The 12190-nt window shown below is 47.2% G+C and overlaps 1 protein-coding gene across 3 annotated transcripts in view; it reads left to right on the forward strand.

Annotated features, from left to right (window-relative positions):
• Positions 1-12190, forward strand: part of GTF3C2 (general transcription factor IIIC subunit 2) — a 1345710-nt gene that overhangs the window by 1053146 nt on the left and 280374 nt on the right. For all 3 annotated transcript variants that reach the window (XM_069605483.1, XM_069605484.1, XM_069605482.1), the window contains 2 exons: positions 1703-1864; positions 11920-12007. In XM_069605483.1, coding sequence (XP_069461584.1) covers positions 1703-1864; positions 11920-12007 — 250 coding nt within the window. The remainder of the gene's footprint in view (positions 1-1702; positions 1865-11919; positions 12008-12190) is intronic.

Below are 12190 nucleotides of genomic sequence, written 5' to 3' on the forward strand. Positions count from 1 at the left end.
ATCAAATCCTTTTTGAGCAACAGATCCATGAGGGTCTTTGCCCCATCCACAGCCGCGGACCCCTCCCCTATTCACTGCGGCGTACCTCAGGGATCTTGCGTGTCACCTATACTTTATAACATTTTCACGAAACCACTCTTTGATGGGCTTGACTATCTGGGTGTCTCATACGCCAACTATGCGGATGACACCCAGATACTCATTCCCATCACAGGTGATTATCTAGCTGACACCAAGGCCCCTAACAGCGTCTACCTGGTCATCCAAGCCTGGATGGCCCAACACCAGTTATGCCTAAATGACAAGACGGAGCTCCTCATCCTGGGCACCTCACAACGCCTGAGCAAACTAGAGCCGTCCTATCAGTCATTTACCATAGACGGTAATACCATACGAGTCTCGAAAGATACCAACAAGTTAGGTTTTTACCTTGACGCCACCCTATCCTTATCTCGACAAATAAATGCAGTCAGATCTGCCTCTGCATACACGTGTAAACTTATTGCAGCTTGCAGACCGTTCCTTACCACCCCTAACAGTATCACACTTGATAGAACTCTCATTATGGCCAAAATTGATTATTGTAGTGCTCCTTACTTAGGTACTAGCCAAGAGAACCTGAATAAACTCCAAACAACACAGAACAATGCCATTCGAGCTGCCCTAAACATCCCCCGCAACCACCACATTTCAGAATCTAGAACCAACCTAAAGTGGCTACCTGTCAAGCAGAGAATCTCACTAGAAACACTTGCCCTCACGCACAAATGCTTGGCTAACAAGGCCCCTATCTACCTCTGCAGTCAGGATGTCTCGCCACTCGACCTCCCGACCTCTAAGAACTTCCCAGACCCACTATCGATCCCTAGGTTTAAACTTCAAAAAGCAGGAGGCACCAGCTTCTCTGTCCTAGCCTCTAAGCTATGGAACTCCCTCCCCGCTACAATCGGAGCTGAAGACTCATTCAACACATTCAAGGCCAAAACCAAATCTTGGCTTTTTGACCAGCACTAAGACATACTCTGCGCCCTTGATTTACATACTCTGGCCCGCTGAACTCCGTTGCTATTCTCTGTACACCCTAGGGGTATATCTACTGTTAAGCACAGCAGCATTGTAATTACTGTAATGTATGTAGATAGAAACACTGTTAGTATTCTGTTAATGTAATTTTTATGTCTGTATATATGCATTATTGTAACTTTGTACAAATTGCGCCCTGTTGCCTCCGGGCCTAATGGTTTGCGCGTTATAAATAAAACAAATACAAATACAAATCGTGTCATTTTCCAGTCAGCTATAGGTGCCTATTTAGAGAGTTTCTTGTCAAAGCTCTTTCCACTTTTTTAATAAATACTAATAACTTTTTGGGGGCGGGGCTGTGGTGCGATTTACTAGGTTTTGAGTGCTGGGCATTGGGTAATATGCATTCTGATTCTCATTTAATTTCAGACCTTTTTGTAAAGGTAATAACATTTTCGTATTGTTGAGACATATGCTCAGTAATGTGTTCACAATGCCTAGTCTGATGGCTTATCTGAGGATATGCTTTCATGAGAAGAAATTGGCAGGTATTCACTCTTAGTTTGGAAAGGGTGATGTACTGTAAATATTTATCAATTGTAGCATTGTGTTTTACATTTTGATCATTCTTGCAGTAATACCAATGTAATCATCCAAGCTTTAATTAATCTGTTAACAGCAACTTCCTTGTGACGGCTGGCAAAGATCGAAAAATCAAGTTCTGGGATCTGCGGCGGCTGTATGAGCCCCTTAACAGTATCAAGCGGTTCCTGAGCACAGAAATCACGTGGATCCTTCCTTACAGTGGTGTTGCAGTGGCACAAGATAACTGCTACGCATCGTAAGATGTTTATTATTCATGTATACGTTTCTAATCTGTGATGAGGAAATTAATCCCACTTGTGCATTTGGTTACTCCAGTTCTTCGGTGTTATCCCAACCCAAGTAATATACTAGCAGGCCTTCTGGAAAAGCAGAGGCTTCGTGATCATACCATTCACAGTCCAAGGTAGACAGAGACCCAGCAGAGTGAGCCATTATATTCACCACACCTGCATTGCAACAATAGCAATTAATGAAAAACAGTGTGTAAATACTGTCATTGAGGACCACTGCCGCACTGATTTCTAGAAGGTTGCACATAATTCCTTCATACATATGGAGACTGGGCTTATCTCAGGTCCCATTCTCTTAAGACTAATGATTTTTGCATGTTGCTGGTTTTATGCTTTGTGAGACCCTGTTTTGCAAACTCCCATGGCTTTCGGTCCTGGCGCCCTTAGACTGGCCTTCGGGATGCTTTGAGTGGCCTTGAGAACGGTTTGTCCCTTTAGATGTACCTTGGGTGCCAAACGTGAATGAATAGCAATACTTGGTCCCAGTAAGCCCACTGAGTTTTCCCCCTGCAGTCGAAACCAACGCATAGAACTGGGTTGAGATAACTTCCTTTAATTCTTTCTGATCACTGTCGGCCAGGTTAGTGACAAACACAAATGTCCTCTACGCAGAGTTAATAAGATGGATGTCTTATATGGAATTGATTTGCAATCAAAATTGCTGTTTACTTAAATCTCGGAATGAAATACTGCATTACCGCCATCCCCATATGGACGGCAGCAGGAGAGAAAAAGAGGGATAGTTAAAATGTAGCTTTCCGTGAATGTCTTCTAAATATACAGCTTTATAGTCAAAGGTTGTGTGTTCTTAAAGCCATGCTATGATGGAAATTCTTTTATCTTTAAGTATTGATTCTGTAACCAGACAAAATAAGTTTTTTTTTTTTTTTTTTTTTTTTTTTTTTTTTAATCTGTTTTATTATTTTCATTGTGTCATCAACGTGAACATACACAAAAAACAAAGTGCAATCACACCCATCCCACCCTCCCCCCTCCCTATCCCAACTTGTCCGGGCCCAAACGTGTTACACCACCAGTTCATCCACGTGATTGTTGTGGGTCATCTGTGTCATCGCCAGAGGAGCTTCCCATGTTGGGGCTGAACAGCGTAACCGTTAGCTCCACCCATTGTAGTAGGTCGTCTGAGGTGTCCTGCCTTTGTTGGCACTGCGCCATCTCCCAGACCGCTGTCTCTGCGTTCGTCCATTTGCGGAGGTCTTGCCACCAAGTCAACAAGCAGGGGGCCCGCGGGCGCTTCCAATTCATTGCAATGCGTCTCTTCGCCAGTATATACATTAGGTCTTTTAGTTTATTGAGTGGTCTGTTCTTCTTGCTTCTGGGGTATATGCCGAGGATGCATGCTTTTGGCGTATGGACTTCTAGGGTGATGTTCGCCTCGGCCACCTTGGCTTTGACCTGGGCCCAGAAAGACTGAATGGCGGGGCATCCCCAAAACATATGTATCATCGCCGCGTGGGCTTCGTTGCATTTGGGGCACCCAGTGGTCACAGCTCCACTAAATCTGGAGATGACGTCTCGTGTGAGATACGCTCTATTCGTAATGTAGAATTGGATGAGTTGGAACCTGGCGTTCCTGGATACTTTCCTGTGGTATCCCATTATGGCCCCCCATTCATTGTCTTCGAATTGTGATCCTAGTTCCTGTTCCCACGCCGCCTTACACTGGAGGTTTCGTTGGGTGACGCTGTCTAGCAGTGTGTCATATATTCTTGAGGTCTCATGGCCACCCTCGGCCGCCCCGAGCAGGTCCTCAATGTGTTCGTGACCAGTATTTAACGGATCCGTTGGTGGCCAGCGGGTCACCAGTTTCCTAATCACTGCATTGTGGAGTAAGAACTGTCCCGTGTGGATACCAGAGACTTTTTGTAACTCCGCGAAGGTTAAGATTCCCTGATCATCCGCCAGGTCGCCCAGGGTAGCTACGCCGCAAGGTTCCCAAGTGTCTCTTATTATCCTATGGCTTCCCGGTCTGTTGGCCATGATGGCGGCTATAGGGATCTGAGGAGAGTAGGGGTCAGGGATCAGTGCAGCCTTGCAGGCCCTCCGCCAGATTTGGACGCCCAAGAGAATCAGGTATGAGTGAGGTTGTTTAGACTTGGGTTCAGACCATAGCAGGTCCCTGAGGAGCAATTGCGGGACTTGCGGCTGTAGCAAGCGAGTGTCCGTAGTGGCCTCGTCGGCCATCCATTGTATCACGTGCTTCAATTGTCCGGCCAGGTAATACAGTTCGAAGTTGGGCACTCTGAGGCCCCCCTTGTCATACGGTCTCTGCATCGTTTCGAGGGCGACCCTACGCCTGCCATCCTGCCACAAGAATGTTCTGCACAGTCTGTGTAGTTCGTTGAAAAATTGTCGTGGTATGTTGTGTGGTACGTTGGTGAAGAAATACAGCAGTCTGGGAAGCGCCACCATTTTCAGCAGGCCCACCCTGCCCGCTACCGATAGCGGCAGCCTGCTCCAGAACTCCATTGACCTTGCCAGGCCTTCCTTTGCCCTCACTGTGTTCAGTACGTGCTCAGTCTTGGGGTCTCTGTGCACTCTGATGCCCAGGTATTTGAAGGAGGAGGGTTCCCAGTTTAGGGCAAGATCGGGGAGCTGACCGGCCATTTTCCCGCTCAAGGCGGCGAGGGGGAATAGGCATGATTTGTCCCGGTTGATCTGGATCCCCGTGTATCTGTGAAATCTATCTAAGGTTTCCAGTATGTAGGGCAGTATGTGTGTGGGGTTTGTTAGATAGAGGAGCATATCGTCGGCGTACATGGAAATCACATGGTTCACCCCATCTACTAGTATGCCTCCATCCCCGTATTCCTGTCTCACATATGCTGCCACGGGTTCTATAGCTATAATATACAGCATGGGTGATAGGGGGCATCCCTGCCTAGTTCCTCGAGAAAGCTCCCATTTGTGTGAGAAGGTGCTGTTGGTGCGTACTCTGGCCTCTGGATTGGTGTAAAGGAGTGTGACCCATTTTATGTAGCTGAGCCCTATTCCCATCTTAGACATGGTGGCCAGGAGCCATCTCCAGCGCACTGAGTCAAATGCTTTAGAGGCGTCAAGGGATGCTACTGCACATTGTGTCCGTCTGCCTTCAGTGCTGTGGATAACATGGTGCAGTCTGCGTAGGTTTTCCGTAATGGTTCTACCGGGCACATATGCTGTCTGGTCTTGGTGGATCAGGGACGGGATGACTCTGCGTAACCTCATGGCCAGGATTGCTGCGAGAATCTTGCTATCTGTGTTCAGTAGGGATAGCGGCCTGTACGAGCCGCACTCTGCGCCATCTTTATCAGGTTTCAAGAGGGGTATGATGGTTGCCTCTCTCATGGTGCTGGGTAGTCGGCCTGTGTCGTATGCCTCGTTGAAGACTTGGGCAAGTAGTGGGGCTAGTTCGGCTTCGTAGGCCTTATAGAACTCGCCCGGGAGCCCATCCGGACCTGGGGTTTTCCCTGCGGGGAGCGTTCTAATGATCACTGCGACCTCGTCGGGGGTTATTGGCCCTTCCAGGGATTCAGCCGCGTGTTCCTCGAGGTGTGGTAAATCAATGATGTCCAATACATCCCCTATTTCAGTGTCTGTTGGCTGTGAGGGGTCGGTGTAGAGGGCCTGATAGTACTTCGTGAATATATGGTTTATGGTTGCTTGTGAGTACGTGTCTACGCCTTCATCATCGCGCATGTGGCAGATAGGTATTCTAGGGGTTTCCCGCTTGCAGAGCCACGCTAGTAGCTTGCCCGGTTTGTCACCGAGGGCGTGGTTTCTTTCGATGTATTTCGTGTAGCTGAGTTTCCCGAGGGCCTCCCAATGTTGTAGACAGGCCTTCTTTAGTTCGATTATGCTATGTACGTGGGCTGGGTCTGAGGAGGCCAAAGATTCTAGTTGCTGCAGCTCGTTTTCAGCAATAGCCAACTTAGCTGTGATAGACTTTTGGGCCCCCCCTATAGTGGCTATCGCCTCCCCCCTAATCACTACTTTGTAAGCTTCCCATGCCGTGCTGACATGTTGGACACTGTCCTTATTTGTCAGCCAATAGTTCGCCGTGCATTGCCTAATCTGTTCTTGGAAAGCCTTGTCTAACAGTGCTTCGCCTCTGAGTCTCCATGTGGGTATGGGGGGTCGCGGTGCCGTTAATGTCCAGGAGGTTACTATGGGGGAGTGATCAGACAGCACTCTAGCGAGGTATTGCGTGTCTACAAATGTGTCTAAGTGTTCCTCGCTCACCAGTAGGCTGTCGATTCTAGTGTAGACCGCGTGAGGGGGTGAGTAAAAGGAGTAGCCTCTTTCTTCCGGGTGCTGAGTCCTCCAGAGGTCTAGCAGGGCGTATTGATGTAAGAGGGCTTTCAGTATTTTAGCGGGAGGGGAGGGGCGGGTATGTTTGTTATCCGATCTGTCCATACGCGGGTCAAGGGTGCAGTTATGATCGCCACCCCATATGAGCGTGCCGTCTCTGTCCGGGCTAAGCCGGGTGTATAAGGAGCGGAAGAAGACCGTCGCATCATGGTTGGGGGCATAGGTGTTTACTAGGCAGAATTCTCTGCCGTCTATGGTGCCTCTGAGCAAGGCCATCCTACCTTCGTTATCGATGTGGGTGCATGCGAGGTTGACGGGAATGGTGGGGGCAATCCATATCAGGACTCCCCGTGCATAGTTAGAGTACGTGGTGCCTATCAGGGTTCCTCTCCATCTCTTAGCCAGTGCCGCAAGTTTCTGTGCATTCAGGTGGGTTTCCTGCAATAGGGCGATTCCTATCTTGTGGCGTTTGAGGAAGGTGTGGACCCTGTGTTGTTTGATGTAGCTGTTCAGGCCCCTAACGTTCCATGACATGACTTTAACAACGTTAGTCATGGGTGTAGCGTGAGTGTGAGGACGTGGGTGGGCTGCCCTGTGGTGTCGCCCCCCGGCCTATCAGTGTATGGTTCAGTGGCCTGCTCTGGCGGTGGCACTTAACAATACTAGTTTGAAGTGGTGATGTGTGGTGGTCAAGGTGGTTCCGGACTTTCCCATTAACTAACTGGGACGGGATGCTAACGGGCAATTTCCCGACCCTGCAAACAGTGAACTTGGCGTTAGCCAATAACAGAACTAGTCTAACGGGGTTCCCCCCATCCTGACATCCCCGTTTCTGCTCCATTAGACCTACGGTCCTCTGGTGCCCTACGGGCGGGTTAGATACCCAAAGAGATTCGGGGGTGCGGGCCAATCCCCTTGGTAGTGTCCGATACCAAGCGGTGCCATTCGGTCAGCTCCAAGACACTCGATGGTGCCACAATCTGCAAGGTGAGATTACTTCGCATACGTCCCGATAAAGTGGTTTCATTAGGCTTCCTTGGGGGTGCCGTTTTCTCTTGTTTTCCGTTGCCTTCCTTCTATGTCAGGGATCTGCTCCCTGTCCATCCATTCATTTATATCTGTCGGTGATTCGAAGAGGTGCGTTCGATTGTTATGGATGATCTTAAGTCTGGCCGGGTATAGTAGCATGTATCGCAAGCCCGCATTTTTCAATCTGGCCTTGATGTGGGCGAATTGGGCTCTGCTCCTTTGGACTTGGAGGGTATAGTCCGGGTAGATTGCGATTTTGGCGGAGCCAGACTCAATGTGGCCCCCATTCCGTGAGTGGGCCAGGATAGTCTCTCTGTCTTTGTAATTGAGGACTTTAGCTATTATCGGCCTTGGCGGGTTCCCCGGTGGTGGGCGCTTAGTGAGGGATCTGTGCGCCCTCTCGATGGTGAACCCCTGAGACAATTTGCCGGCACCGACCTCTTGCAGCAGCAGATTTTCGACAAAGTTCGTGGGGTCGTTCCCTTCCGTCCCCTCCGGCAATCCGATAATTCTTATGTTATTGCGGCGTGCCCGTCCTTCCGCCTCGTCCGCCCTGTCTTCGAGGTTCTTGACTTTCTGGGCTAGGGCATCTACCTCTCTTAAGAGGCGAGTTTTGGCGTCAGTATTTTCTTTAACCTGGGACTCCAATGCCTCCGTTCTGCCCGCAATGGAGCGCACATCTTGTCTGAGTAGGTTTAAGTCGATGGCCATGGCATCTATCTTGCCCTCCATGGTTTTTTGGAGCGCCGTAATGGCTTCCAGTAGTTGCGAGTTCGTGGGTTCAGAGGGTCCTACCTCCGAGGTCGTCGAGGCGGCATCTGGTTTGAGGGCGCCAGTGGCTGCGAACGCCTCCATGGTTGTCTGCTTGTGCTTGTTCCTGGGGCCTTTTGCGGACATCTCTTGTGCGGGCGGGCTTGGAATGGGGGGCGCCGGCGGGTTGGGGTGCTGGGGGGCGAGGATTATGATCTCGGCAAACCCTTGCTTCCGGAGCGCCCCGGCCTCCAATAGGGCCGGTGGTAGAGTGCAACCTCTCTCAGGGATGATGCAGCAGGTTCGGTCGACGAGCCGAATGTCCCCCCAGCCCTGTTCCCACTCCGTACCTCGTAGCGCTGTTACCGGGTCTGAGCCCTTCGTTGTGCGCCTCTACCGCAGGGGAGGCGCACGGGGCAGATGCAGTCTCCGGCCGTCGGTCGACTGGGCCAATTCCCCCTGGTAGCCGGAGTCCGAGGCGAGCCTCCTTTTCCGCTCTGTGTTGGGCGCGATCCGGCGCTCGTCTCTTCCGCGGTCAGCAAGCGGTCGCCATTTTGAGTCGTGCGCTTTCCTCCTACACCACGGCGTTTCTCCTCGGTGAGGCCACGCACCGGCCCCAAAACACCGTCAGAAGGTCAGCCGACTGTACCGAAGCGATCTTCGGGTCGCAGGTGTAGTTTCATTTAAGGTGGATGCAGGTTGTGGGCAAAATGATGAGCGCATCAACGGAGCTGCTACGAAGCGCGGCTTTCTCACATGGCGGTCGGCCACGCCCCCACCAGACAAAATAAGTTAATGGAGAAAAGGAATGTTAAATACATGTTTAAAAGAGAAACTGTTTGATCTAACAAAGTCCTTACGAGCGCTAATCTTGAAACTTTAATCACATAGTCCTATTGCACATTAGACTGACGTCACTTCCGAGTCTCTACATTGACTCACCTTTGGTGATATTCATGACTGTGCTGTTGTGTAAACGTGTGACAATTGTTTTGTGATCAGGCCTGTTGTTGTCCAGGCTGGCTGATGGGGTTATGTTGGTGAGAGCAATCCTTAATGTGTACTGTTCTTTACTTCAAAATGGCACAAACCCCTAGGATCCATCAATCGAGCTATCTGCACAGATACTCAGGGAGGGGTTGCTTTAATTGCTTTAAATGCATTTTAAAATACTTAACTGATTTAAAAATAGTGATACTTTTCCATAAACACATAAAGTAAAATATAAAACATGATCCAAAATTGTATGCGTTCTAACTACAAAATGTATATTTTGTCAGGATTTGGAATGATAACACAAGTTATAGTGTTAGTCCAACATCAGAAGATTTATATATCCCCTAGTCCTATTCCCTGCTATGGAAGCAGACTTTAGAGCCCTTTACAATATCTTTTTCACTATCAGTAAATAATTTCATACTTCAATTTATTTTTCTTTCTTTTTGTTCGTTATGCTTGTATGTGATTAAATACATTGTTGATGTATTCCTTTCTCATTAATATTTGTTTTCTTATTTTCTGTCTCTTCCCTTGGCTCTTGGTCTTCCCAGACTACCTAAGAGGATGCCTTGGTGTTCTGATTTCTCTGTGAGACCTTAAGTCTGTCTTTAAAGGAACCATTTGTGATGGACAACTGAATTGTCTTTTCTGTTTGCCCTCCGATCAATCCACGATCCAATGGAGGGCTTGATTGAGGCTTTGAATATGATTAGAGAGCGAGAGAAAGCATTAAAGTGAAACTCTTCTGGTAGTGTAAGCAGCTTCCAGGATTACTTAAACATTTGCAGCAACTAAGCAGCTCATGGAATTGGGACACTTGGTGGGTCTCTCTGCTTTGAGACTTTTCTCGTTTATTTTCAGATATAAAGGCACATTTTGAGGTTCAATTCCACCTTCGGGATATTTGTTACGGTATACAGGGGCTCCTGCGGAGCTCTCGTGTGCGGAGGAAAATATACAACCATAAAGACTTGGCTGAATAATTCAGAACCTCTGCGGTGGGTTGCAAAAGTACTTAACCTTCCTCTTCTGACAAACCCAGCCCTTCTCCTGTCTTGTATAGAAATCTACAGGTCGAGAAAACTGAAGAATCTTATGACATCATGGTGCACCAAGTAATATGAACATTTTTAATACAATCAGTATTTATGTATGTAGTAATAAATCGGAATCGAATAATGTTTTAATCCGAACATGTTTTTTTTTTGTTTAGGATCAAATTGATCACTTTCCTGTGTAGTTCAACAAACCTAATGGTTATGGAAAGGATTTAAAATGTGTTTGGCAAATGTTTTTATAAGTACAAATACAAATATTTTGGGCCCTCAGGAAGCTCATAAAGTGAGTGAAACACTTGTTGGCTTGTTTGTGCCATACATGGTTAATATAATCTGGCTATATAAAGAACATTCTTTCATCTTTCCCAAAGTAATTTTCACAAAGTAAAAAAAGCATGAATTGCTTATAAAAAAAGAATGTCGTTTTGAATTCTTTACATAGAGAAAGAATAATCTGTTGAATTTTAGCTTTATTAAATCATTGCAAAAATTGGTTGGAACTGTAAGTGCAGTAAATCACAAAATAATTGGCAACCGGTTCTGAGTTTCACTGATAGTTTTTTCATCTGCAACAGGTTTCTCCCGTTTCATTCAGATCCAACCGATTCCTTTCATGTGTGGGGTCCCACAAGGTTCCAATCGCTCCCCAATCATCTTCAATCTATATATGGAACACTTGGCAACTCTCCTAAATTACTCCCATTGCCATCCATCAGTATGCTGATGACGCCCAGCTGTACTGGAAGGTCAGTGACCCCAAGGTCATTGCTCGCATCCGCGAATGCCTGGCTACTATCCAAACATGGATGTCAAAAGCGTACCTTAAATTGAACCCGACCAAGACCGAATTTGTCCTCATCAGTCCCTCACCAAACAAACACTCGTGCAACAATGGCTGCATCACATGTGCCAGGAAGGATTCGCCCCTCAGCTGTCAAACTCGACCAAATTCCTGAGCATCATTGTTGACAGTAGCATTTCCTTTCAAAAGCACATAGTCAAAATGCACAAACTGCATGGCTACAGATCACCACACTCTGCAAGATCAAATCCTTCATGCCCCAATCAAATTCCATACAGTGGTCCAAGCCCTAGTTATCTCACACATCAATGGTGGGAATGCCCTCCTTACTGGGTTTCCTGCCACGCCCAACCATCTAGAACTCAATCCAGGTAGAGGCCTCAAATGCCCCCACCATCCTCCAGTTCCACAAAACACAAAAAACTTGGCTCTTTGAAAAATACCTGCCGGAGGAATAAAAATTCCTCTCTCCCTCTACCAACAGTACTGCATTACTTTATAAAATGCCAAGCCCTATTCTGGCACAATCCTGTTATAAGGCGCCCTGCCCCGCTGCGCTTGAGCTAGGTTCGTGCTATAGACAATAAAATAAAAATATTCTCTAGGCAGAAAGTGATGATTGCAAGTGTCAAATGACCGATGACTACTGCCATTATGCATTCATGAGACACTTGTAGTGGATAAGGGTTTGGAAGAATTCCTTGATCCAGTATACTCGGCATGAAGGGACGGTTTTTATTTGTATTTCTAGTTTTGAGTACTCATTTTGCTAAACCCAGATGATCTCCTAGAACAATTCCATTTCCTTAGTGCCTTATGACGGTTTGTTTTAAGATCTTCTCATTCAGGATTTTACTATCTTTATTGTATGTTTGTTACATTCCAAAACATTTTCATGAGTCCTGGTGAAGCCCTAGTGAGCAAGGCACAGTCTGTTTCAGGGCTCAAAATTGTGCATATGGCGAACTGAGGAGTGGGTGAATTTTTTTTTTTGCTTGGCTAGTAACTTAGAACTTGACATTTTTACCCCTGTCTGTCTTCTCTTTTATAGCTATGGTCTCTGTGGGATTCACTACCTTGACACCGGCTGCCTGGGATACAAGGCCTATTACGTTGCTCCAAGGAAAGGCACTGTTTGGGTAAGATTTAGTGGGCCAGCTATGCAATCTGTAACATTCTACAGGATTTTAAAATTAAATCCTAACTCTACTTCACTACTACAAACCAAAAGGAACCAAGTACTGTGACATCTCCTTGTAGAATTTGGATTGTATCAGTCTCGGGGGTTTTGCATTGTCACTGGCCAAATGACTGATTGTGAT

The sequence above is a fragment of the Ambystoma mexicanum genome, chromosome 4p (genome assembly GCF_040938575.1).
Source record: "Ambystoma mexicanum isolate Mex_15411 chromosome 4p, UKY_AmexF1_1, whole genome shotgun sequence".
Lineage (NCBI taxonomy): Eukaryota > Metazoa > Chordata > Amphibia > Caudata > Ambystomatidae > Ambystoma > Ambystoma mexicanum.